This window comes from Mobula birostris, chromosome 16, assembly GCF_030028105.1.
Source record: "Mobula birostris isolate sMobBir1 chromosome 16, sMobBir1.hap1, whole genome shotgun sequence".
In the NCBI taxonomy this organism is placed as follows: Eukaryota; Metazoa; Chordata; class Chondrichthyes; order Myliobatiformes; family Myliobatidae; genus Mobula; species Mobula birostris.
This window is the reverse complement of record NC_092385.1, coordinates 17,113,586-17,139,845: the sequence shown is the minus strand read 5'-3', so window position 1 is coordinate 17,139,845 and position 26,260 is coordinate 17,113,586. Positions and strand designations below refer to the sequence as shown.

The 26,260-nt window shown below is 42.1% G+C and overlaps 1 protein-coding gene across 3 annotated transcripts in view; it reads left to right on the top strand.

The window, feature by feature from the left end:
• Nucleotides 1-7,570: 7,570 nt before the first annotated feature.
• The window catches only part of raf1b (Raf-1 proto-oncogene, serine/threonine kinase b), a 95,637-nt gene continuing 76,947 nt past the window's right edge, over nucleotides 7,571-26,260 (top strand). The window contains exon 1 of one of the 3 annotated variants that reach the window (XM_072280342.1): nucleotides 7,571-7,836. Coding sequence is in view for 2 of the 3 variants with exons in the window: in XM_072280340.1 (XP_072136441.1) it covers nucleotides 8,425-8,471 (47 nt within the window). In the remaining variant the exon portion in view is untranslated. Of the gene's footprint in view, nucleotides 7,837-8,132; nucleotides 8,472-12,008; nucleotides 12,062-26,260 lie in introns of those variants that run through there. The other 2 variants (XM_072280340.1, XM_072280341.1) reach the window with 2 other exon arrangements.

Genomic DNA, 26,260 nt, shown 5'->3' with positions numbered 1-26,260 from the left:
GTAGTGGTGGATAACTGTGTGCCAGATTGGATGGTGACTAGTGGTGTGCCTCAGGGATCTGTATTGATCCAATGTTGTTTGTCATATACATTAATGATCTGGATGATGGGGTGGTAAATTGGATTAGTAAGTATGCAGATAGGTGGCGTTGTTTACAAAGCTTGCAGGGAGATTTAGGCCAGTTAGAAAAGTGGTCTGAAAGATGGCAGATGGAGTTTAATGCTGATAAATGTGAGGTGCTACATTTTGGTAGGATTAATCAAAATAGGACATACATGGTAAATGGTAGGGCATTGAAGAATGCAGTAGAACAGAGAGATCTAGGAACAATGGTGCATAGTTCCCTGAAGGTGGAATCTCATGCAGTTAGGGTGGTGAAGAAAGCTTTTGGTACGCTGGCCTTTATTAATCAGAGCATTGAGTATAGGAGCTGGGATGTAATGTTGAAATTGTATAAGGCATTAGTGAGGCCAAATTTGGAGTATTATGTACAGTTCTGGTCACCGAATTATAGGAAAGATGTCAATAAAATTGAGAGAGTACAGAGGAGGTTTACTAAAATGTTGCCTGGGTTTTATCTGCTAAGTTACAGAGAAAGGTTGAACAAGTTAGGTCTTTATTCTTTGGAGCATAGAAGGTTGAGGGGGGACTTGATAGAGGTATTTAAGATTATGAGGGGGATAGATAGAGATGACATGGATAGGCATTTTCCATTGAGAGTGGGGGAGATTCAAACAAGAGGACAGGAGTTGAGAATTAAAGGGCAAAAGTTTAGGGGTAACATGAGGGGAAACTTCTTTACTCAGAGAGTGATAGCTGTGTGGAACGAGCTTCCAGCAGAAGTGGTTGAGGCAGGTTTAATGTTGTTGTTTAAAGTTAAATTGGATAGATATATGGACAGGAAGGGAATGGATGGTTATGGGCTGAGTGCAGGTCGGTGGGACCAGGTGAGAGTAAGAGTTCGGCACCGACTAGAATGGCCGAGATGGCCTGTTTCCGTGCTGTAATTGTTATATGGTTATAGAATCAGAATCAGGTTTAACATCACTGGCATATGTTGTGAAATTTGTTAACTTTGCATCAGCAGTACAATGCAATACATCATAATAGAGAGAAAAAATACCTGTGAATAACAGTAAGTATATCTATTAAATAATTAAGTTCGATAAGTAGGGCAAAACGAAATAGAAATAAAAGAGTAGTGAGGTAGACTTCATGATGCTTATGCTGGAATCTGAATCAAAAGATAAATTCCTAGAAGTTCTCAGTGGGTCAAACAGCATCCGTGGAGGCAAAGAAACAGTAATAACTTGAGGAAGGCATGTCCGGGGTGACTGGGGTCTTTGATGATGGATGCCACCTTCTTGCAGAATGTCCTCAGTGGTGGAGAACGTTGTTCCCATGTTGGACCTGAATGAGTCCATAACCCTCTACAGCCCCTTGCTATCCTGTGCATTGAAGACTCCCTTCCAGGCTGTGATGCAACCAATCAGAATGCTCTTTGCTCTACACGGATAGAAATTTGTGAGAGTCTTTGGTGGCATACCAACCTCTGAAAACTGCTAATGAAGTAGAGTCACCGGCATGCCTTCTTCGTGATTACATCAACGTGCTGGCTCAGGATAGAGCCTCTGAGATGTTGATGCTCAAGAACTTGAAGTTGCTCACCCTTTCAAAGCATGCATAAAGGGCATTGAACTTACCAGGGAGAGCATCAATGGGCTCAGCCCCAGTACTCCCGACTCAGTGCTCCAGTTCAGGGGCTTTACCATCCGTCATCGACTGGATGGTCACATCTGATGAAGGCAGAGGCGTTTGCTTTGTGATTAACTCTTCACGGTACACAGATGTGGTGGTTCTGTCTCACTCCTGTTCTGTTGACCCGGAACATTTGGCAGGAAAGTGTGATCCATTCTACCTGCCAAGGTTCTCCACTGTGATCCTGGTAATGGTGTGTATTCTATCGCTGGCAGGTGTCAGGCTGGCACAGGAGGAGCTGATCATATGGTCAACAGTCACAACACAGTGCACCCTGATGCCTTCTCAATCATGGCAGGAGACTTCAACCAGGCTAACCTGAGGAAGTCTCTGACTAACTACCAATATGTCACATGCAGAACCAGAGGAGCAAACACACTCGATCACAGTTACACCACCATCAAGTACACTTACCATGCCGTCCCACACCCGTACTTTACCGAGTCCAGTCACCTAGCTGATGTACCACTCCTGGTACATAGGCAAAGACTCAGGACTACAGTACCAGTGGAAGGTCATGAAGGTCTGGTTAAGGGAGACAGAGGAGTGTTTACAGGACTGCTTTGAAATAGTGGGCTGGACTATATTCAAGGATTCACCTTCTGATATGAATGAGTATGCCACTGACTTCATCAAGACCTGTGTGGAGAGTTATATCTTTAAGAATATAACAGGTCTTCCTAACCAGAAGCCCTGGATGAACCAGGAGATTCACTGTTGGCTTAGGGCTAGATCTGTGGTGTTCAGAATCAGGATCAGAAGCAAGTTTAATATCACTGATATATGTCATGAAATTTGTTGCTTTGGGACAGCACTACAGTGCAATACATAAAAAACTATAAATTACAATAAGAAATATATAGAAAAATTGAATTAAATAAGTAGTGCAACAATAGAGCTTTATGGGAGAAGCCAGAGAATGGTAGTAGATGGTCGCCTCTCTGACTGGAGGCCTGTGACTAGTGGAGTGCCACAGGGATCGGTGCTGGGTCCATTGTTGTTTGTCATCTTTATCAACGATCTGGATGATAATGTAGTTACCTGGATAACAAATTTCATGACACCAAGTTTGAGGATGTAGGGGACAGCAAGGAGGGCTATCATTGTTTCCAGTGGGATCTGGACCGGCTGGAAAAATTGGCTGAAAGACGGCAGATGGAATTGAATGCAGACAAGTGCGAGGGGGAGGCATTGCACCTTGGTAGAACCAACCAGGGTAGGTCCTGTACACTGAAGAGTGTGGTAGAACAAAAGGGTTCAGGAGTACAGGTGCATAGTTAGTTGAAAGTGGCATCATATGTAGATAGGGTCATAAAGAAAGCTTTTGGCACATTAGCCTTCATAAATCAAAGTATTGAGTTTAGGAGATGGGATGTTACTGTATTTTGAAGTCGTATAAGACATTAGTGATACCTAATTTGGAGTATTGTGTGTAGTTTTGGTCACCTACCTACAGGAAGGATATAAATAAGATTGAAAGACTACAGAAAAAATTTACAAGAATTTACCTACCATGCACAAAGCCATGTTGACTCTCCCTAATAAGTCCCTGTCTATCCAAATACTTGTAGATCCTATCTCTTAGTACTCCTTCCAATAATTTACCTACTACCAACGTACTATAATTTCCGGGATTACTTTTAGAGCCTTTTTTAAATAACGGAACAACATGAGCTATCCTCCAATCCTCCGGCACCTCACCCGTAGATACCGACATTTTAAATATATCTGCCAGGGCTCCTGCAATTTCAACACTAGTCTCCTTCAAGGTCTGAGGGAATACCCTGTCAGTCCTGGGGATTTATCTACTCTGATTTGCCTCAAGATAGCAAACACCTCCTCCTCCTCAATCTGTATAGGTTCCATGACCTCACTACTTGTTTGCCTTATTTCCATTGACTCCATGCCAGTTTCCTTAGTAAATATAGACGCAAAAAACCCATTTAAGATCTCCCCCATTTCTTTTGGTTCCATACATAGTCGGCCACTCTGATCTTCAAGAGGACCAATTTTATCTGTTACTATCCTTTTGCTCTTAATATTCCTGTAGAAGCTCTTTGGATTATCCTTCACCCTGACTGCCAAAACAACCTCATGTCTTCTTTTAGCCCTCCTGATTTCTTTCTTAAGTAACTTTTTGCACTTTTTTATACTCCTCAAGCACCTTATTTGCTCCCTGTTTCCTAAACATGTCATATATCTCTCTCTTCTTCTTTATCAGAGTTCCAGTATCCCTTGAGAACAAAGGTTCCTTATTCTTATTCACTTTGCCTTTAATCCTGACAGGAACATACAAACTCGGCACTCTCAAAATTTCTCCTTTGAAGGCCTCCAACTTACCAATCACATCCTTGCCAGAGAACAACCTGTCCCAATCCACACTTTTTAGATCCTTTCTCATTTCTTCAAGTTTGGACTTTTTCCAGTTTAGAACCTCAACCCAAGGACCAGATCTATCTTTATCCATGATCAAGTTGAAACTAATGATGTTATGATCACTGGAACCAAAGTGTTCCCCTACACACACTGCCATCACCTGTCCTAACTCATTTCCTAATAGGAGATCTAATATTGCATCCTCTCTAGTTGGTACCTCTATATATTGATTTAGGAAACTTCCCTGAACACATTTTACAAACTCTAACCCATCCAGACCTTTAACAGTATGGGAATCCCAATTGATATGTGGCAAATAAAAATCCCCTACTATCACAACTTTATGTTTCTTGCAGTTGCCTGCTATCTCTCTGCAGATTTGCTCCTCCAATTCTCGCCGACTATTGGGTGATCTTTAATACAACCCCATTAATGTGGTCATACCTTTCCTGTTTTTCAGCTCCACCCATATAGCCTTGGTAAACAAGCCCTCTAATCTGTCCTGCCTGAGCACTGCTGTAACATTTTCCCTGACTAGCAATGCCACCCCCTCCACCCTTCATTCCTCTGCCTCTATCACTTCTGAAACATTGGAAACCTGGAACATTAAGCTGCCAGTCCTGCCCTTCCTGCAGCCAAGTTTCACTAATGGCTATAATGATGTAATTAGGTTAGGAATTTATTCCTTGGAACATAGAAGATTGAGACGAGATTTGATAGAGATTTACAAAATTATGAGGTGTATAGATAGGGTAAATGCAAGCATGCTTTTTCCACTGAGGTTGGGTGGGACTACAACCAGAGGTCATGGGTTAAAGGGTGAAAGGTGAAAAGCTTAAGAGGAAAATGAGGGGAAATTTCTTCACACAGAGGGTTGTGAGAGTGTGGTATGAGCTGCCAGAACAAGTGGTGCCCGTGAGCTCTATTTCAACGTTTAAGTGAAATTTGGATTGGTACATGGGTGGTAGAGATATGGAGGGCTATGGTCCCAGTGCGGGTCAATGGGAGAAGGCAGTTTAAATGATTCGGCATGGACTAGATGGGCTGAAGGGCCTGTTTCTGTCCTGTACTTTTCTAAGACTCTAAAAGTGAGGCAGTCTTTATGGGTCGGTTCTTTGTCCTTTCAGAAATCTGATGGTGGAGGGGTTGAGGCTGTTCCTAAAACATTGAGAATGCATCTTCAGGTTCCTGTACCTCCTCCCTGATGATAGCAATGAGAAGAGAACAAGTCCTGCATTCAACACTGGCAATCCAGCAACCAACAAGAAGTCCTACAAGAATCCTACAACCCATGGAGGACCATTGTGGAGATTGAAAACATATTCTGAGTGACAACAGACAGAATCAGATGTATAATAGTTTTATGTGCCATTACTGTCTAAACCCAACAGCATAAATTAAGGGCAGTGAATGAAAACTTAAAGGAAGTGACAAAGCCGGGAAATAGGACATTGAAGAAGGCCAATGCCATGCTTCCCTTCATTGGTCAGGAAATAGAATATAACATTTGTAACATCAGGCCACTGTATAACTGATGATTATGTTGGGGGAGCAGCATCAGCGCTGGTGATGCAAAAAGACTAAATAAACTCATCCTTGGCTACAACCCGGACTCTTCTGAGTGAGTGGTGGAGAGTCATAGTCATAGTCATACTTTATTGATCCTGGGGGAAAATAGTTTTCGTTACACTTGCACCATAAATAATAAATAGTAATAAAACCATAAATAGTTAAATAGTAATATGTAAATTAAGTTCAGGACCAGCCTATTGGGTCAGGGTGTCTGACCCTCCAAGGGAGGAGTTGTAAAGTTTGATGGCCACAGGCAGGAATGACTTCCTATGACGCTCTGTGTTGCATCTCGGTGGAATGAGTCTCTGGCTGAATGTACTCCTGTGCCCACCCAGTACATTATGTAGTGGATGGGAGACATTGTCCAAGATGGCATGCAACTTGCACAGCATCCTCTTTTCAGACACCACCGTGAGAGAGTCCAGTTCCATCCCCACAAATTCACTGGCCTTACGAATGAGTTTGTTGATTCTGTTGGTGTCTGCTACCCTCCGCCTGCTGCCCCAGCACACAACGCAACAGGAGGTCACTAAGCAAACTGTGATCCATTATGGACAATCTGGTACATCCTCTCCATGACCTACTGAATAAGCAGCGGAGCACCCTCTCCTATAGACTCATTCAGCTCCGCTGTCACAACAATCGTTAAAGAAAATCTTTCCTACCAAATGCAATAAGCATATACAACAGTTCATCTCTGTGCGACGGGAGAACACACACCATAGTACAATAGTCTCTGTTTTATTATTTTGTACATTACTATTGCATAATGGTAAATTATTATTGTGTATATTATTATTCTGTATTTTATTATTAGGTAAGTGCACACTGCTGAATGTGTTTTTAAATGTTGCTGCTATAACGAAAGAATTTCCCACTCGGGATTAATAAAGTCTTATTATTATTATTTATTAAATAAAACTGAGGTACTGAAAGAACCATACTCATAAGAGTAATAATAAAAGTATCAAATTTCTTTCTCACCCGGGAACCAGAAAGGAGAATCTGGGTATCCGAGGAGTTGACCCACAGCACATATCAAATTCACTTTAAAAGTACTGGAAATGTTCCACAGAACAAAGGAGCAGCGTTAACTTGGCTGTTCTCCCCCCATAGATGCTGACTGACCTAGTAAATGTTTTCTCTCCCAGAATTTTCTACTTTTGTTTCTGAAAATTTTTTTGCAGTACATGTACTTCGGTTCAATTGACGAAGTGAGTGTTCATCGGTTCTATTGAACTCACCGGACATTCTTACAAGCATTCAAAGACCGATATTAGATGTTATGGTGTGGTCTGGATATTACCGAATATTCTGCAACGCTTCTTTGGGTAACTAACAGACGTGGTTCGTCAAATGACCTTAGTGGAATCTCACTCACTATTTGCAGTGTGCCCGCTAACGTGCTGATCATGGCTGTAATTCCCGACCATCAAGAATCGGTATCTTGTTTCAATCGCTTGGCGTCACGAAGGCGCTAGTCTTTCAACACTGGGAGAACAAACAAAAGCTTTTAATTTTTTTTACACTTAGCAATACAGCCACCCAATAATATTAGATTTGGTTTTCTTTGATGGTTTTTTTTCCTACGATTTATTTTTTTTAATAGAGCAGTTTATTCTCAGCGAAGCTTTAAAACGAGAAACAAATCCGTTCCGGGGAGCAACACCAGCATGAAGACTGGCGTCCTTGCTTTATTTTCAAAGTTTTAAACTCGGTGTGATTCGATATTTCCGTGCGCGCGTGTGTTACAGCGCTGCAGGTATCTGCAGAAAGAGTGTGGCGAGCCTGCACCGGGGCAAATTCAAATTCACGCACGTAGCTTCAAAATGAATTTTCTTTTATTTAATCGCCAGCGTTTTCGTCCCAGCATCCCACGCAGAGTGCAATGTGAACGAGTTGTGATCACAACAGTTGCCAGAGTCTGTGAGCACAGCTCGCGTGGGGAATATGATGATGTCACCGGGCGACAACTTTTTCGTTTAGTTATGGCGGAGGTTAAGTTTTAGAAAGTTCCCTGGGCAAGCTCCGAATCTGCAGTGCTGCACGGTGAACGGCTGCTGAGAGATCGCCCAGTCCTGTCCTCGTCTTCAGAGGGCGACGGACGCGGGGCAATCGCCCAGAGGCAGAGTGAGTGCCATTTGTGGTTTGGGAAAGGGTTAAAGAGTTCCAATTTGTTGTTGTTGTTGTTGTTGTTGTTGCTGTTGCTGTGGGTCTGTCCCTTCCCGGGGTTTAGCGGCGGCACCAGGGCCCGAAGCGTTCAGCTTTCAGTCTCCTTTATGCTGGCATTGAGTATATATATTTTTGGCTTCCGCACGCTCCAGCCCCCCGAATTCCTAGGGAAAGGATTATTGACGTCAAGACATTTTTCCCCCGGCGGAATTCAAAGCGACCATTGCATTAGTGTAAAAATAGTGCGAGCATTTGAGAGGCTCTGGTGTTGGAGGGGTTCGGGAGAATTGCTTCTTTATGCAGCTTTCTCTCTCTCAAACTTGCAAAGTAAACCATGAGCGAACTTCCCACTTCGAAATAAATTCTGTTCTTTACACGAATTTTCCGGAGGTGGAAAGAGACTGGAATTAGTTTTATTTTGTAAGGCGGAGCGAATGCCTGGTTCCAGCGGAACAGATCGCTGTTTATAGCAGGGATACCGCCAGCGAACCAAGTTTACCCGTGCTTCGTTCGGCTAAAAATAACATCGACAAGTGACTCCGGTCAATGGTTGACGCTGTGTGGGGAGCCGGTAACGCTGGCTACGATGCGAGGTTTGTCGTTTCGGTGACTATAGAAGATTAATAAATCACACGTTGTGACTCCAAACATTTAATTACACCCGGGAAATTGTGAATTTTCTCTCAATTATTTAGGCAGGAGATGGCATGAGATTTCTAAAAGTGGAAACAGCCATTAAAGTTCCAGATGTACAGTTCTGTTTCGTGATTGATAATTTAGGATTTTATCGGTGTAAAGTTTGAGATATGAATGGAAATATTTAGAGGTTGTACGATGACATCCGTGGCAGTCAAAACTCTAACTGAAAATACAGTCAGATGTCACAGGACCCTTGGACCAAACCCAAGTGTTAGTATTACATTGTTCCCCCCCCCCTCCCATTTTGGAAGAATCATGACTATTTGGCGCTGAATCCATTTTGGTACCTTTTTAAAGGATGCTTTAAAATGGTGTGTTAATAATTGGTTATTAGCAGTTCGTTGTGGCGGAACAGCTGGTTGCAATCCCATATTTGTATAAATACTTTTTTTTAGTAGTTTGTAAAACTACTGCTGATGTAAAAAGTAGTATAAACTCTACTAGTTATGAATAGTAAAGAGGGAGGAATAAGTGGATAAATCTGGCGGCCTTGGACAGAGGAAAAATATACGAGTTTTTGAATAGCAGATGGTCTAAATATAGATCTTACAGCACTGACCTTACAGCGCCCTTAGTTACTCAGGAGAACCATACTGATAAGTCTTTTTCATGACTCGCCTGGGGGGTATCAGAGTAAAGTATGGTGTCATGTGACTAGCACATCTGACCATTCCAGATTTTGCCTGTAATGATCCCCAGAGGGAATTTTTCTAAATGGGGTGGGAATATTGTGTGTACACAAGACCTCCACTCTCCTTCCAACATGCTGTGCATGGAACTTGTATAAAAGCAGCAATTTATAAGTGGGACATTGTACTTGCGATCTGTATAAAGGCCAAACAATATTGGAGCCTCACAAAGAACGGTTCATCCCTGCAAACAAACTGGTGATGAATATTTTATGCAACAGTCTAAAAACACACCCACCAATCCAGTGCTATGCATTTTTAAATATGTATGCAAATGAAACTGTACAAAATAGTATTTCTTTATATAACCTTTTGACTAGGAGTTAAATAAATTTGCATTAACTAACTGTTAAATGAATAATGACAATAGCATTCACTGTTTGTGTTTGTGTAGCCTTGCCTGCAATTAAATAAAATCACATTGAATTAGACTCTTATCTGGGTACTAATGCATAAGCAAACACTGCTGGATCTTTAATGCAGGTTTCTTGGATTCGAGACAACCAATTAATTTCCTCACAATTCAAAAACTTAACCTAATGTTCAAAATTAATTTTTAGTTTAGTGGGCTACGTTGTTTGTCTCTGATGCAAAAGTTATTTGTAATCATGTGTTCTAGAGAGATTACAGTGGTAGTGAAAAAGATCTTTAGGATTCCCTCTAGAGAGCTGTTGTGCCCAAGTTACTGATTGCATTCAAACCTGAGATCAACGTGATTCTGTGTATTGAGCAATATGATGACAGGGCATAACATTTGAAGTAGATTGGCTGTGATTTTGGTGATTGAGGGGCTGATGGGCCCACTCCTGATAACAACCAAAATCTTTGATAATGGTCATCATGAGTTATAATCATCATTACGTGCTGTGTCGTATGACATCATCATTACGTGCTGTGCCCAATGACGTGGGTGATCATGGTCTTTGACAATGATGGTTCTGGGCAAATTTTTCTACAGAAGTGGTTTGCCCTTGCCCTCTTCTGGGCAGGGTCTTTACAAGACGGGTGACTCCAGCCATTATCAATCCTCTGCAGAGATTTTCTGCCTGGTGTCAGTGGTGGCATAACCAGGACTTGTGATGTGCACCAGCTGCTCATACGGCCGTCCACCACCTGCTCCCATGGCCTCACGAGACCCTGATAGGGGGGCTGAGCAGGTGCTACTCCTTGCCCAAGGGTGGCACAGACCTAGATTGGGAAAAAAAATAGGTTCTCAATCCGAGGTGCTGCCCAAGAACCCAAGAAGCTGGTTTTTGGACAGTCCCTTGGCATTTATAATGACTTGCTTTCACTTTAGTTCTGAGGAGGCTTCATAGATGGTGAAGGAGGTACCTGACAGGCAGATGGGTAGGTCGTTTATGAGTTGGTGTTCTCCACTAGCTGCCTTTGAAGGAACTTTATTGCCTTCTTGATACATGAACTCAAAGCTCTCAATGTCATTTCCAAATGTTCCTCCACAATTGTGATTATAGGCTATAGATGCCCAGAGCACTGCATTACTTCAAGACGGCTTGAGCATGTTCTTCAGAACTTCTCTCTGTTTGATAACCTTTTCATGATGGGGTAATGTGAGGGGATCCAGAAGTGCCCCTATTAACTGTTTGAAGAGAGACAGAGAGAGACATTTATCATTGATGGTTTGTTTGGAAAGGAGAGAGAGACAGAGTTATTTACCACCGATATGTTGCATTTGAAAAGAGAGAGAGAGAGAGAGAGAGACGAAGATTAATGGTTGGACTGTCACTTTAAGGCATTGGAAGTAACTTTGGATTTCTACTGAGTTTGGAGTTGGAGACAGCACCGAGCAGCTCGTAAGTTGCTATGGTGACCAAAGGCGGTGTTATTTAACGGACACTCGATGTTATGATTTTCAGCAGGTTGTTGATATTTCTTCAAGGACTTGTTGCCTGCTTGTGCATTTCCTTTACAGACAAAGGAAGGAGGGACTCTTTGAATGACAGGTGATGCTCAGCACAGAGAAATAAATGGGAGGTCAGATGATACAGAACTCAGACACATGATCTGGACACTGAATGAGCACTGTTGTGCCTGCAGAGAAAGTGAGTTCTGGAGGACCGATCAGGCGGATCGATCCAATTTGCTATTCCAGTGGTGAAGAAGGTGACTGGTGGGGAGTTGTCTAGGTGTTCACCCTTGCCGGGGTGATAGCTCCACCGCAGGAAAACCGGTCTCCCTGGTTAAAGTGACAGTCGGTGACTTGTAAAGGATTTCGAAGGACGACGAGGAGATCGACGGCATCAGCTTACCTGAAGACTCAACTCACTCTCTCTCTCTCTCCCCATCGCTATTCAACTAAATACCACGAACTGAACTTTACTTAACATCGTAAGACTATCTTTTTACCCCTAGACTTAAGGAAGCTTGGTTTTCATACATATATATTCCACACTTACTTTTATATATAATCATTGCTAACCTGTGTGATTTATTTACATTGATATTACTGTATTGCGTAGTTACTAATAAATATTAGTAGTTTATAGCAATACGGGACTCCAAAGTGTTTTCCATCTCTGCTGGTTTCTTTATCCCCATCACGGGGTACGTGACACTAGAATGTCTCAGGAGTTTGACCAAGGCTGCCCAGTATGGCCAGGTGAGTATACCCAGATGTTGAACTGGGAGAAGATGCTAACACTCATTTGTATCTTTTTCCAGTTGCAGGATCAATAGGATTTGCATTTTCTGGTGGTAGTTTTCTACTGCCTTTAGGTGCCCAGTGTTGGTAGCTCAGGTCTTGGCAACGTATGGAAGGGCAAAATGGAGAGAGAATGGTAAGTTTGAGACTTGGGAGACTCCATTGTTGGAATCTGAAGCGAAAAATTGAAGGACAGGAACACTGATACTCAGTAAACCTCGCGTTTTGTCCTAGGTTTGCAGTCTTGATTTTCAAGTACCCTTTCCTTCGATCAACCAAGAATGTGCTGACAACTGAAATCTTTATGGTCAGAGGGCAACAGTTGGTTGTGTATTGTGGAAACTGTGTGACTGCTGTCATTTCTTTTGTGCGCATGAGTCAATCATCGCCTGGATGTTGGTCTCTCAAACACGCACAAGTACAGACGTAGCTTGCATATTGCTGGCTGACTGCGGAGGTAGGGGTGGATTTTGTTCTGGGGTGTAGTTACTGTAAGCTGTATGCTTTCTCATGAACTCCGAAGACTAGCTCCATTCAGTCCGTAGTGTGTACCTGTAAAGGGAAACAGGTTAAAATTTCAGGGTAAAGGCCTTCACTACAACAGTTCTGATGAAATGACATACACGAAGTGCTGGAGGAACTCAGCAGGTCAGGCAAAACCTATGGAAATTAACAGTCAGCATTTTGAGCCGAGAGCCGCCTTCAGGACTGAAGAACAGTAATTCTGATTCTCTTTCCACAGTCATTGCCTGACCTGTTGAATGTTTCCAACATTTTTTTTTCCCTGTTTTTACTTCAGCATCTTTTTTTAATGAAGAATTTTTAATGATGTACAATTTTAAAACTCTGTTTAGTATTTCAAGATTGTTGTCATTTGTCAGTACACCAATGTATAGAAGAATGAAATGATTCTTAATCCAGATCTGATACAGTATAAGACAAAACAGAAAAAGCATAAAGAGCACAATAAAAAGATAAATATAAATACATAATATTAGTTTATATACATAGACTGATAGTATTTGCATATAGGCACAGGAGTGTCTGTACACAAGGTGATTCTGACAGGAAATTAACAAGTAGTGGTGGTGGGGTGGATTAATGGCTGGAGGTGGTGATCATTCTGTCAGTTTAGGGGAAGTAACTATTTTTGAGTCTGCTGGTCCTGGCGGCGATGAATGGCACCATTACTGGATCTTTCCCTAATCTTGCATCCCCTGAGATATCTGTGTGTTCTTTCAGTTCAAACCTCTTGAGCAACCATGATTAATCATTGCACAAATTGCTGTCAATCTTTCGTCTGAAAAGGCAATTTCGACCATGAAGGTCTTCTGTTTAAATATGTTCTTTAAGACTCTTTTGAAATCTATTTCCAGTCACCAATTTTGTGGCCATCTTTCCTAATAACAACTTATGTGGTGAGGTAGTAAATCCCATAAAGCAACTTGGCAGTGTTTTATTCACTGGTTGACAACCACAAATCCGGAATGATTGGGACCTGTGTAGTGCTGGATTAGTGATTTTACCAAGTCACAGGTGATTAGGTTGGGATTAAATAAATATCTTTCTTTGCTTTCCTAATGCACATTTTTTTTTTTGATTTGCTGTTAGCAAAGACCTGAAGCAACTTTTTGTTTTGTTTCTTGATAATCATAAGCTGGACGAGCCAATACTATACAAATTGCACATACTTTTCATAGACGCATCAGTGGCAAGTTTTTTCAGAACTAACTCTTTCTTGAAAGCATCCAGAGAATTGGCCTCCACTGCCTTCTGAGGCAGAGCATTCCACAGATCCACAACTCTCTGTGTGAAAAAATTTTTCCCCAACTCCATTCTAAATGGCCTACCCCTTATTCTTAAACTGTGGCCTCTGGTTCTGGACTCCCCCAACATCGGGAACATGTTTCCTGCCTCTAGCGTGTCCAATCCCTTAATAATCTTGTATGTTTCAATCAGATCCCCTCTTATCCTTCTAAATTCCAGTGTATGTAACCCCAGTCGCTCCAATCTTTCAACATATGACAGTCCCGCCATCCCGGGAATTAACCTTGTGAACCTACGCGGCATTCCCTCAATATCAAGAATGTCCTTCCTCAAATTTGGAGACCAAAACAGAAAAAAAATGCAGGTAATGTGAAATTAGGTGGGCGAATATTATGTCTGAGCCAGCGGTGGAACCGGATTACTGATTGCCAGATTCGAGGTGGTTGACCTGTACTAACTAACGCTTTTGTGGTTGACTAGTATTGTGATAGCGAGCACGTGCAGGGAATAAGCGCTCTCTGAACAAGGAAGCATCATCATCATCATTCTGTGCTGTGTCATGTGACATGTGATCATGATCTTTCTGTGACCATGATTCTTCTTGGCAAAATTTTCCGCAGAAGTGGTTTGCCATTGCCGCCTTCTGGGCGGTGCCTTTACAAGACAGGTGACCCCAGCCATTATCAATACTCTTCCAAGATTGTCTGCCTGGCGTCAGTTGTCGCATAACCAGGACTTGTGATATGCACTGGCTGCTCATACGACCATCCACCTCCTGCTCCCTGATCGGGGGGCTAAGCAGGTGCTACACCTTACCCAATATTGACCTGCAGGCTAGCGAGGAAAGGAGCGCCTTACACCCCTTTGGTAGAGATGTATCTCCACCCCACCACCGCACAGGCACGAGGTGGATGTCGTCGCCATGGCAGCGGTGGAATTTTGCAGGAAGGATGTTTAGTACAGTTTAAACTAAACTGTACTAAAGATCAATGCCCTCCAGAATATTGAATATTTGATTGTCTGCACATAGCTAGTACAAGTCTGTAGTAAACAATTTAGTGAATACTGTACCATGATGTCAAGACTTTTACATCTAATGGTATGTTGCCATGTAACAAGATATGATAAGGGAGTTGACCATCATTAGTCTTTACAGGGAGTACATTGGAAAATGTAGCATGTGATTATGATTCCTACCAAATTTCAGTGAAGTGTTTCGGCCCGAAACCTCAGCTGTTTATTAGTTTCCATAGTTGCTGGCTGACCTGTTGAGTTCCCTCAGCATTTTGTGTGTGTGGTTTTGGGTTTCCAGCATCTGCAGACTCTCTCGTGTCGGTAATAGAACTGGTTTTGTGAATATTGCTTTGTTCATTTTGGCGCATGGTGTGATATAGTTTTAGTGCTGCATTGTATATGATGTCACCCATTGACAGTTCAAAGGATATTGTGTATTTTATAGTAGTGTCAACCACCACTGTGATAAAAGTTTTGTTTTCAGGTTAAGTTCCTCCTTTCACTTTTTTTGGTGTCTAATTATCACACTTGATAAGGGTATTTTGAAGTAATTGTAAAATTTTAGGAGTAAACTTGCATTTTCATACATTCATCACCCTTCATAAGCTTCAGTTCACTCAACACACTACTTTTCATGCACTAATCTGCATTTAGTCATTTTCATCTATGAACTACAATGCTTTCTAAAAGTATTCAGCCCCAACCCTTTTCTCACATAAATGAGTACTACAAGGGATTTTCATCAATTAACTGAGAATTTTTATCTGTGAACCACAAGCTTCTTTTTTCACAGTAGAGGTCAAAAAAACAGGGAAAATTGAAAAGCATGAAAAACTAAAAATGCAATAACCGAAATGTCAGAAGTTCCAAAGTATTCATTCCCCCTTGCTCAGTACTTATTTGGACCACCTCTCGCAACTATTCCAGCCGGTAGTCTCTATTAGCTTTGCACAACGTGATGGAACAAGATCTGTCCGTTCCTCTTTGCAAAATTGCCTATGCTGTGACAGGTTAGTTGGGGAGTGGGTGCAGACAGCAATCTTGAGGTCTAGCCAAAGATGTTCGATTGGGTTAAGGTCAGGACTCAGGACCACTCAAGGACTTCGGGCTTCTTCATTTGAAGCCACCTCATGGTTGCTCTGGCAGTGAGCTTTGTGTCGTTGTTCTGCTGAAAGATGGACTTCCTCCCCAGTTTCAGCTTTCTAGCAGAGGCTAACAGGTTTTTATCCAAAGATCTCTCTGTATTTAGTAGCATTCACCTTCCCTTCGATCCTGACCAGGTTTCCAGTCCCTGCTACTGTAAAGCATCCCATAGCATGATGCTATCTCCACTATATTTTACAGTAGGGATGGTGTTATAACAAAATAACAATATAACCATATAACAATTACAGCACGGAAACAGGCCATCTCGGCCTTTCTAGTCCGGGCCGAACTCTTACCCTATCCTAGTCCCATTGACCAGCACTCAGCCCATAACCCTCCATTCCTTTCCTGTCCGTATATCTATCCAATTTAACTTTAAATGACAACATCGAACCTGCCTCAACCACTTCTGCTGGAAGCTCATTCCACATAGCTACCACTCTCTGAGTAAAGAAGTTCCCCCTCATGTTACCCCTAAACTTTTGTCCTTTAACTGGCAACTCATGTCCTCTTGTTTGAATCTCCCCCACTTTCAATGGAAAAAGCCTATCCACGTCAACTCTATCTATCCTCCTCATAATTTTAAATGCCTCTATCCAGTCCCCCCTCAACCTTCTACGCGCCAAAGAATAAAGACCCAACTTGTTCAACTTTTCTCTGTAACTGAGGAGTTGAAACCCAGGTAACATAACCCATAACAAAAGAAAGCTTTTGGTTTGCTGGCCTTTTACTAATCAGAGCATTGAGTATAGGAGTTGGGATGTAATGTTGAATTTGTATAAGGCGTTGGTAAGGCCAAATCTGGAGCATTGTGTACAGTTCTGGTCACTGAATTATAGGAAAGATGTCAATAAAATTGAGACAGTACAGAGGAGGTTTACTAAAATGTTGCCTGGGTTTCACCTCCTAAGTTACAGAGAAAGGTTGAACAAGTTAGGTCTTTATTCTTTGGAGCGTAGATGGTTGAGGGGAGACTTGATAGAGGTGTTTAAAATTATGAGAGGGATTGATAGAGTTGACGTGGTTAGACTTTTTCTATTGAGAGTGGGGAAGATTCAAACAAGAGGGCATGGGTTGAGAATTAGAGGACAAAAGTTTAGGGGTAACATGAGGGGGAACTTCTTTAATCAGAGAGTGATAGCTGTGTGGAATGAGCTTCCAGCAGAAGTGGTTGAGGCAGGTTCTATGTTGTCATTTAAAGTTAAATTGGATAGATATATGGACAGGAAAGGAATGGAGGGTTATGGGCTGAGTTCAGGTCGGTGGGAATAGGATAGGGTAAGAGTTCGGCACGGACTAGAAGGGCTGAGATGGCCTGTTTCCATGCTGTAATTGTTATATGGTTAACATTCTAGTAAATATCTGTACTCTCTCCTATAATTCAGTGACCAGAACTGTACACAATAATCCAAATTTGGCCTTACCAATGCCTTGTACAATTTCAACATTACATCCCAACGCCTATACTCAATGCTCTGATTTATAAAGGCCAGCATACCAACAGCTTTCTTCACCACCCTAACCACATGAGATTCCACCTTCAGGGAGCTATGCACCATTATTCCTAGATCCCTCTGTTCTACTGCATCCTTCAATGCCCTACCATTTACCATGTATCTCCTATTTTGATTAGTCCTACCAAAATGTAGCACCTCACATTTATCAGCATTAAACTCCATCTGCCATCTTTCAGCCCACTCTTTTAACTGGCCTAAATCTTTCTGCAAGCTTTGAAAACCTACTTCATTATCCACAACTCCACCTATCTTAGTATCATCTGCATACTTACTAATCCAATTTACGACCCCATCATCCAGATCATTAATAACTTGTGTTACCTGGCTGATGCGCAGTATTAGATTTATGCCACGGGTACCGCTTCGTGTTGAGGTCAAAAAGTTCCACTTTAGTCTCATTCGACCGCAAGACCTTCTTCCACATCTCTACAGTATCTTCTAAGTGATGCTTTGGAATTTCTTTACAGGCAAGGATGTACCTTTTTTTTAGCTAGGTCTTCTTTCTTGCCATTCCTCCATAAATACCCTTTTTGTGCAAGGCTTTAGAGACTGTGGAGCCATGAATCTCATCTCCATTTGCAGCCACTGACTTCTGCAGCTCATTCAGAGTGACTGCTGGCATCACAGTAGCCTTGATTACAAGTGCCAATCTTCTCCAGTGAGTAAGTTTATAAGGGTTGTCTGACCTGGGCAGCATGGCTGTAGTTTCATATTTTTCCCACTTTTATATGATGCACTATACTGAGCTGCGGGGTATATTCAATGTCTTTGAAATGGTGTTGTATCGTTCCCCAGATTTGTGCTTCATTTTTCTGACTTGTCTTGAATGCTCTTTTGTCTTAATTTTGGTTTGGTCTGTTGAAAATCTACCATACTGTTGGACCTTACAGAGAGGAGAGTATTTATTCGTATGAATTTTTTGAAAATAGGTGATCCTCCAATTTTCTACATCAACAGTTTGGGTGAGTTGGTAAGGTATGGTAATATGTATATTGCACCTGAGGACAGTTAGGCTACTAATTACAAAAGGGATAAATACTTTTTCAGCTTCACAATTTTGGTTTTGATTTTTAGTAAATTGTTGAGGTTTTGGAAATTTTCTTTTGATTTGACATAATGCACAATGTTTTGCAGATCAGCTCAAAAATCCTCCTTCAATATATTTTAGAAAATGAGACAGTAAAATGTGAAAGTAGTTGTGGGGATTGAATACTTCTTCAAGGCACTGTGCAGTGGCTAACCGGCCACAAATTTTAGAATTAAAAATGTTTCTTCCCGTATTTAGATTTATTTTTCTTCACTGTTATCTATCTCTAACTTGCATTAATCCTCAAAACTCAAATTTCTCTAGCTTTAGATTTTTCCCCATCTCCTCCTCTGTCATTCACTTGTGGTGGCCAGATCTTCAGCTTCTTAGACCATAAGTTCAGGAATTCCTTCCTTAAGTAATTTTGTTTCTCTATGTCCTCTATCTTCTGCCCAGACTCTTCAAACTGCCTTTGTCCAAGATTCTCTGTTTCCATTTTTGTTTGGTTATCAATATCTGCCTGGGTACAGTTCTATGAAGTCCCTTGGAATGTTTTACTGTATTAATGTTGCTTAACAGAGGTTTTTGTTGAACTTGTGCACGTTGCAACTGCTCTTGTTTCAGCATTGTTTTTTTTAAAAAAAGCAACAAGCTAATTTGTGTATGTTAATGTTTTATAAATGTGTTCATGCACATAGAGGGAATGTTGGGGACTGGAAAGGGATACAGTATATTTGTAACCAATAGAAGCTTGCATTGCAAGATTGAACTTTTACATGTTCCCCTTTTGCCATTGTATTTAGGGGGTGTGAGTGAGTGTGTGTGTCCATACAAAAATGAATGAGATGAGCTGCTGCAGTCAGCAAAGTTTGTTGGCCAGGCTGCACTAAAACATTCCAAATGGCCCCTTGTGAAAGTTGTGAAGATTGTGCAGTTTTTCGGCAGTTGACGGCAGAGGAAGTTCCCATGGTGATGTGTGATTTAGGAAGCTTGAATATGGCCTCCTCTTTTACGGTTTTCACGTGTGAAGTACACTTAAGTTGCAATTTCTTAAAATTTCAGTTTCTCAACTTTTTCTTGTACTATTCTATTTACTTGCAGGCTGAATCTGACCTTGAGATAATTTGCACTTTGAGATTGAAATTAAGAGCGTATCACTTCAGCACTGAAATGTAGAACACAGTGTAGTTGATGTTTATTCTAATGAAGAAGTATTATTATTTTGTGTGTTGTACAGATCATGGGTTTATAGTTTTTAATTATATTGATGGAAGTTTGATGGAGGTACAGTACCCCCTGGCAGTGGGTTTGACCAGAAATCATTTATTTTAGCCAATTCACTAGGATGAAATACTTTTTGGAAAATGAGAATTTTCTTCACCATTTTCATTGTCTGGAATGTACTTCCCAAATGAATAATGGAAGCAAATTCTGTAGGTACTCTCAAAATTAATTGAAGAGGACTGGCTTTTAGGTCAGGTGGGGGGGGGGTGTGGTTTATGGGGCAGAAGGAATGAATGGATGTGTGACCATATTGACCTCTCTTTAAAAGACCTGCTGGAGCTTTGAGCCAGAACTAGTCAGTAGTACAATAGGACACATTTTCTTGTGTGACAAATGGCTACATTTACAATGCAAACCACTTCTGAGGGCCATTCGTATGAAATATGTTTTATTTTATCTGCACTTCAATATGAATTAAGTTTCAGTATTTGTGGTTATTTTCCTAAATTTAAATGTATGTTGAGGTTTGGAAAGAAAATGTTTTAAGAATGAGTAACACACCTCAAAGTTGCTGGTGAATGCAGCAGGCCAGGCAGCATCTCTAGGAAGAGGTACAGTCGACGTTTCAGGCCGAGACCCTTCGTCAGGGCTAACTGAAGGAAGAGCTAGCTGCCTGGCCTGCTGCGTTCACCAGCAACTTTGATGTGTGTTGCTTGAATTTCCAGCATCTGCAGAATTCCTCGTGTTTGCGTTGAAAATGAGTATCTTGGCTCCCAAGATCCTCTAACCTTGTATGCAACATTAATTTGTTTAGTTTTGTTAAGTCAGATGACTGACCACATTCTTTGTTATTGTGACAAACTTCCAAACCAGACTTCAGATAAATAACCCAAACTTGTGAATTTCTGTGTTTTTGATATGCTGCATAGATAGTCTCCACAAATACCTTTGTCTTATCAACATACAGGTATGTTTTCTAAACTTAGCCCAGCAAATTAAGCTAAGATTGTCAGAAGGGTTAGAGAGATCAAAATTAGTAAAGGCACCCTCCTGGAAATGCCCAACTACAATAAATCAACTTTTCCCAGCAGTGGGGGAATATGATCATCTTTACTCATCCCTATGCCTCCCGAGAGACTTTGGGTTGGACATGTGTGTAGTTTTTCCACGTGACTATCCTGAATGCATATTTTAGAAGTAAATTTGAGTAGTAGGTTACTTGATCAATAAGTTATGCTGCTGCAAATATTTCTGCTAGAAGATCAGCATGATATTTTTGGCTAATCAGTCCCCGAGATGCTTGAATACTACTTTCATCACTTCTGCAGCCCTGATGTTGCCTAACTTGGCACTAATTTTGCTTCAAACCTAAAACTTCCCCATACCGTTCATGACAGCCTTTGTTAATATCCTGTTTCTAGTGCGATAACATCTTGCAAGCTGCTCCGTGGGACAAAAATTGAGACCGCTCCAAAATAGTTTTCATCAGGAAAATTACCAACCAAGATGATGTAGGCTTTAAGAACCTCTTCAGGGGAAAAGAGAGGTGCAAGGTTGTTTAGGAAGATAATTCCCAAGTAAGATCGAGAAGCTAAATAAGACACATACTCGGAGAAAATGCATACTGACATATTGGTTCCTGTTGTGGCACATTCGAATGAACTCTGTGAAGACATAATGCCATGTGCATTTTGCTTCTGTCTTTTCGAGAGCCTCATGACCCATCTGCTGGCCACTTGTGTCAGTCAGTACTTTGTTAATTAAAGGCATTTCTTTGTGTAGTGCTGGAAGGAGAATTTGGGTATGGCTTCCTCTGGTAATTTAGATTTTATTATCTGTCTCTCCTTCAATGGGGCCTCCACTTGACAATCTCCCTTCAACCCCCTTAAGCAGTAGCAACACTCACTCCATTCCCCTCCACCCCTAATTTGTGCCAACCTCTCGAAGCATGCTAATCCAGTGAGACCAGCACCCCCACTACAGTGAACAGTACCTATCAACCACACACTTCCACCTCACTGGCTATACATAGCAAACCTTCCCACCTTTCTTCACACCCCCCCCCCCCCCAGCCCCACCAAACAACCAGCTACGTACTCAGAACTCGTAGCAGTTAGTCGCTGACTCCTACTATAGCGGCTCCTGGAAACACAAACCACAATGGCTAGGATCCAATCACAAACAAGAGAAAGTCTGCAGATGCTGGCAGTCCGAGCAACACACACACACACACACACACACACACACACACACACACACACACACACACACACACACACACACACACACACACACACACACACACACACACACACACACACACACAAAATGGTGGAGGGACACAGCAGGCCAGGCAGCAACTTTATAAAAGAGTACAGTTGAAGTTTCGGGCCGAGACCCTTCGGCAGGTCTGGAGAAAAAAAGATGAGTAGATTTAAAAGGTGGGTGGAGGGGAGATAGAAACACCAGGTGATGGGTGAAATTGGGAGGGGGAGAGATGAAGTAAAGAGCTGGAGAAGAATTGGGATCTCCCAGTGGCCATCCATTTTAATTCCACTTCCCATTCCCATTCCCATATGTCAATCCATGGCCTCCTCTACTGTTGTGATGAGGCCTCACTCAGGTTGGAGGACCAACACCTATCATCTGTTTATTCTGTCTGAGAAGCCTCCAACCTGATAGCATGAACATTGATTTCTTGAACTTCTGGTAAAGCCCCCCCTCCCCCACCATTCCCCATCCTCTTTTCCCTCTCTCATCTTACTCTCACCTTATCTTCTTGCCTGCCCATCACCTCCTCCTGGTGCTCTTCCCCCACCTCTTCTTTCTTCCATGGCCTTCTCTCCTCTCCTATCAGAATCTGTCCCCCCCTTCTCCAGCCCTGTATCTCTTTCATCAATCAACTTCCCAGTGCTTTACTTCACTCCTCCCCCTCCCAGTTTCACCTTTCACCTTGTGTTTCTCCCTCCCCTCCCCCCAGCTTCTAACTCAGGTGACTCCTCATCTTTTTTTCTCCAGTCTTGATGAAGGGTCTCGGCCCAAGACGCCGACTGTGCTCTTTTCCATGGGTGCTGCCTGGCCTGCTGAGTTCCTCCACCATTTTGCGTGTGATGCAAAGCTGCTGAGAGACGGAGTGAGGGAATTAATATTGTGTGGCCCGCTCCCAAATAACTCAGTTTCAAGTTGAAAAGGGTATGTTCGATCCTCTATTACAGAACCAGCAAAGACCAACGATCAGAAATAGCAATCACGAAATTAGCGATATTAAGGAAGTTTGCAAAATTAGTGATATTAAGGAAGTTTGCAAAATTAACGATAGAAACAGAGATAGCACTCTACAAGATGTTCGTCCCCGGCTCCGTCTGTCTCTAACTAAACTGTTGGCACAAAGGGGAACTAGGCGACAACACTCATGCACTTCAACCACACCCAAACCCACGTGACAAGTTACTGTAACCTGAATAAATGCACAACACAGAATACAGTACAGACTGGCAGAAAATAGCTACGCGGCTCCTGCACTTAGCCTTGGATTTTTTTTTCTCTCCCAACTCTGTTCTCTATTCTCCACATCTCCCCCCACCACCAGAAGCTAAATCTGGCCACAGACCCAGGCTTCTGGATTTCCTTCACCTGAGATTAGAAAACCTTTCCTTGCATGAAGTTAATCCAGTAGCACAAGACACCTATGGTGCGGTGAGCTCCTCAATCTGCCAGCAGTGGTCCCGCACAAAATGCTTCTGGGCATGTCGTGTACCAACCGACTCGTGTGCTTTTGCAGGCTTTGATCAATTATTCAGGGGTTTCTGGTGTTGAAGGTTATGGGGACGACCTGGGCTCCAGAGGGATGTGAATGTACTGACGTCTGCATTGTTGTTCACCAGACAGTTGCAGGGCACCAGACAAAGGGATTTTGCAACTTGGGTAAAGCAGCTGAGTTTTTTTATGAGTTTAAGATTTTAGGTGACAGAGCATGGTAGCAATTAGAAGAGGAAAAAACACATTGGAATAGGTACGTGGAAGGTGCAAGGACATGGTTCTGTTGAGGTTGGAATCATAATCCTGATGAGTATACAAATAGTCTGGTTTGAACTGATAAAGTGAGGAGAAGATTGGAGTTTGTAATGACAGCTGGTCAATCAAAGGGAAAATTTTGGTTTATTTACGAATGGATATCAGCAAATATTCTAACCACAGTATCAGTGGTAGAATCAACAAAGCTAAATATACCAGTCAGTTGTTTACAGCTGATCCACACAGATCTATGGATTAAATGGTATCCTGCAACTTCACTCATTTATTCACAAGCAGTTCAAACCCTGAATCCTCTTTGGGCCTTTTGAGCAATTCTCCAGCTTCCTTTTCTAGGCCTCACTTCAAAGAGATCTGATTTTTCTTGCAACCTTCTCCACCTACCCACAAACATCCTATTGTCCACTCTGGTTATAGACATCACATTTAAACTTCCTTTTGTTTTTCTGGTTGCATTCACTGCCAACTTTTTTAACCTGCAGGTTATAGATTTAAAAACTTGGGTTTTATAAAAAATAAAGTTCTTGATTGTTATAGAACGTTCTGTATTCTGAAAGGGATCTGTTCTGGGACTCCTGCTCTTTGTGATTTTTATAAATGGCTTGGATGAGGAAGTGGAAGGGTGGGTTAGGAGGTTTGCAGCTGACATGAGGTTTGGTGTAGTTGTGGACAGTGTGGAGGGTTGTTGTAGATGGATGGCACAGGACATTGACAGGATGCACAGCTGAGCGCACTTGGAAGGTCGAATTTAAAGACTGAATACAGGGTTAATGGTAGGATTCTTTTTTAAAATATTTTTTATTTTACTTAATACAAACAAACGAAAAAAACAGCACGTCCACAAAAACCACAACCATAACAAAATCAAATTAAATATTGAGCAGCAAAAGGGAGAAAAATATGAAGGCAAAAGTAAACATACGCAGCAGAGGTGCACCCCACCAAAAAACCTCAGTCCTCGCCCCGTAAGAAAGTCCAATACAGGGCCCCATATCCTTTCAAAGATGTCCCCTCTGTCCTCATTACATAGTCTCAGTCTCTCCAAATGTAAAGTATTTGCCCCGTTCTCTCAGCCACAGATTGCGTGTAGGCACAGAGTCCATTTTCCACATTTTCAGGATTAACTTCTTAGCTATCACCATTCCAAACAATGGTAGAATTCTTAACAGTGTGGAGGAACAGAGGTATCTTGGAGGTTCACATTCATAGTTCCCTCAATGTTGCGGCACAAGTTGATAGGGCTGTTAGGAAGGTGTTTGGTGTGTTGGCATTCATTAGTTGGGGGATTGAATTCAAGAGACGTGAGGTAATGTTGCATCTCTGTAAAGCCCTGGTTAGACTGTGCTTGGAGTATTGTGTTCAGCTCTGGTTGTCTCAATATAGGAAGGATGTGGAAACTTTAGAGAGTGTGCAGAGATGCTGGCTGGACCAGGGAGCATGTCTTTTCAGGATACATTGAGCGTGCTGGGGCTTTTCTTTTTGACGTAGTGACATTATAGAAGTGTACAAGATAAGAGGCATAGATCATGTGGACAGCCAGAGACTTTATCCCAGAAATGGCTTATACCAGAGGACATAATTTTAATGTGATTAGAGGAAAGGTGTGGGCACGTGGCCAAGTGGTTAAGGCATTGGTCTAGCAACCTGAAGGTCATGAGTTTGAGCCCCAGCCGAGGCAGCATGTTGTGTCCTTGAGCAAGGCACTTAATCACACATTGCTCTGCGGTGACACTGGTGCCAAGCTGTATGGGTCCTAATGCCCTTCCCTTGGACAACATCAGTGTCATGGAGATAGGAGACCTGCAGCATTGGCAACTGCCGGTCTTCCATACAACCTTGCCCAGGCCTGCACCCTGGAGAGTGAAGACTTTCCAGGTGCAGATCCATGGTCTCGCAAGACTAACGGATGCCTTTATTTAGAGGAAGGGTAGGTTTTTTTTTACACAGATTGATGGGTGCGTGGAAGGTACTGCCGGGGGTGGTAGTAAGGAAATTAAGGATTATGGGGGAAAAAGGCAGGTAGGCGGAGATGAGTCCGTGGTCAGATCAGCCATGATCTTATCGAGTGGTGGAGCAGGCTCGACGGGCCAGATGGCCTACTCCTGCTCTGATTTCTTAATGTTTCTTATGTAGATCCAGGATACATTAGGAGCATTAAGAAATACTTACACATGGATGATAGAAAAATGGAACTCTGTGTAGGAGGGAAGGGTTAGATTGATCTTGGAGTAGTGTAAAAGGTCTGCGCAATATTGTGGGCCAAAGGGCCTGTACTGGGCAGTAATGCTCTATGTTAATTTTAAAATAATTTAGTAATTGATTTGCAGCTTGAGGTAAATATCGAGGTCTTTATAAATTTGGAGCTTTAAAGGCAATTTATCAGGTATTTAGGGTGATTATTCATTAGTGGAAAATAGTTACATGAAGCAAATATTAATAGTTCACAAAACTAGACAGACAGTGAAGTTCAGATCCCTTCATATAAAACTTGTTGATGCAGCTACACAGAGCTCTTATTCACTAGCTTTCTAGCCATACGAAAATATATTTAGCCACATAAAGGCCAGTGTTAGTAATTTGCAAATTGGAGAATGGCCAGAGCAATCGC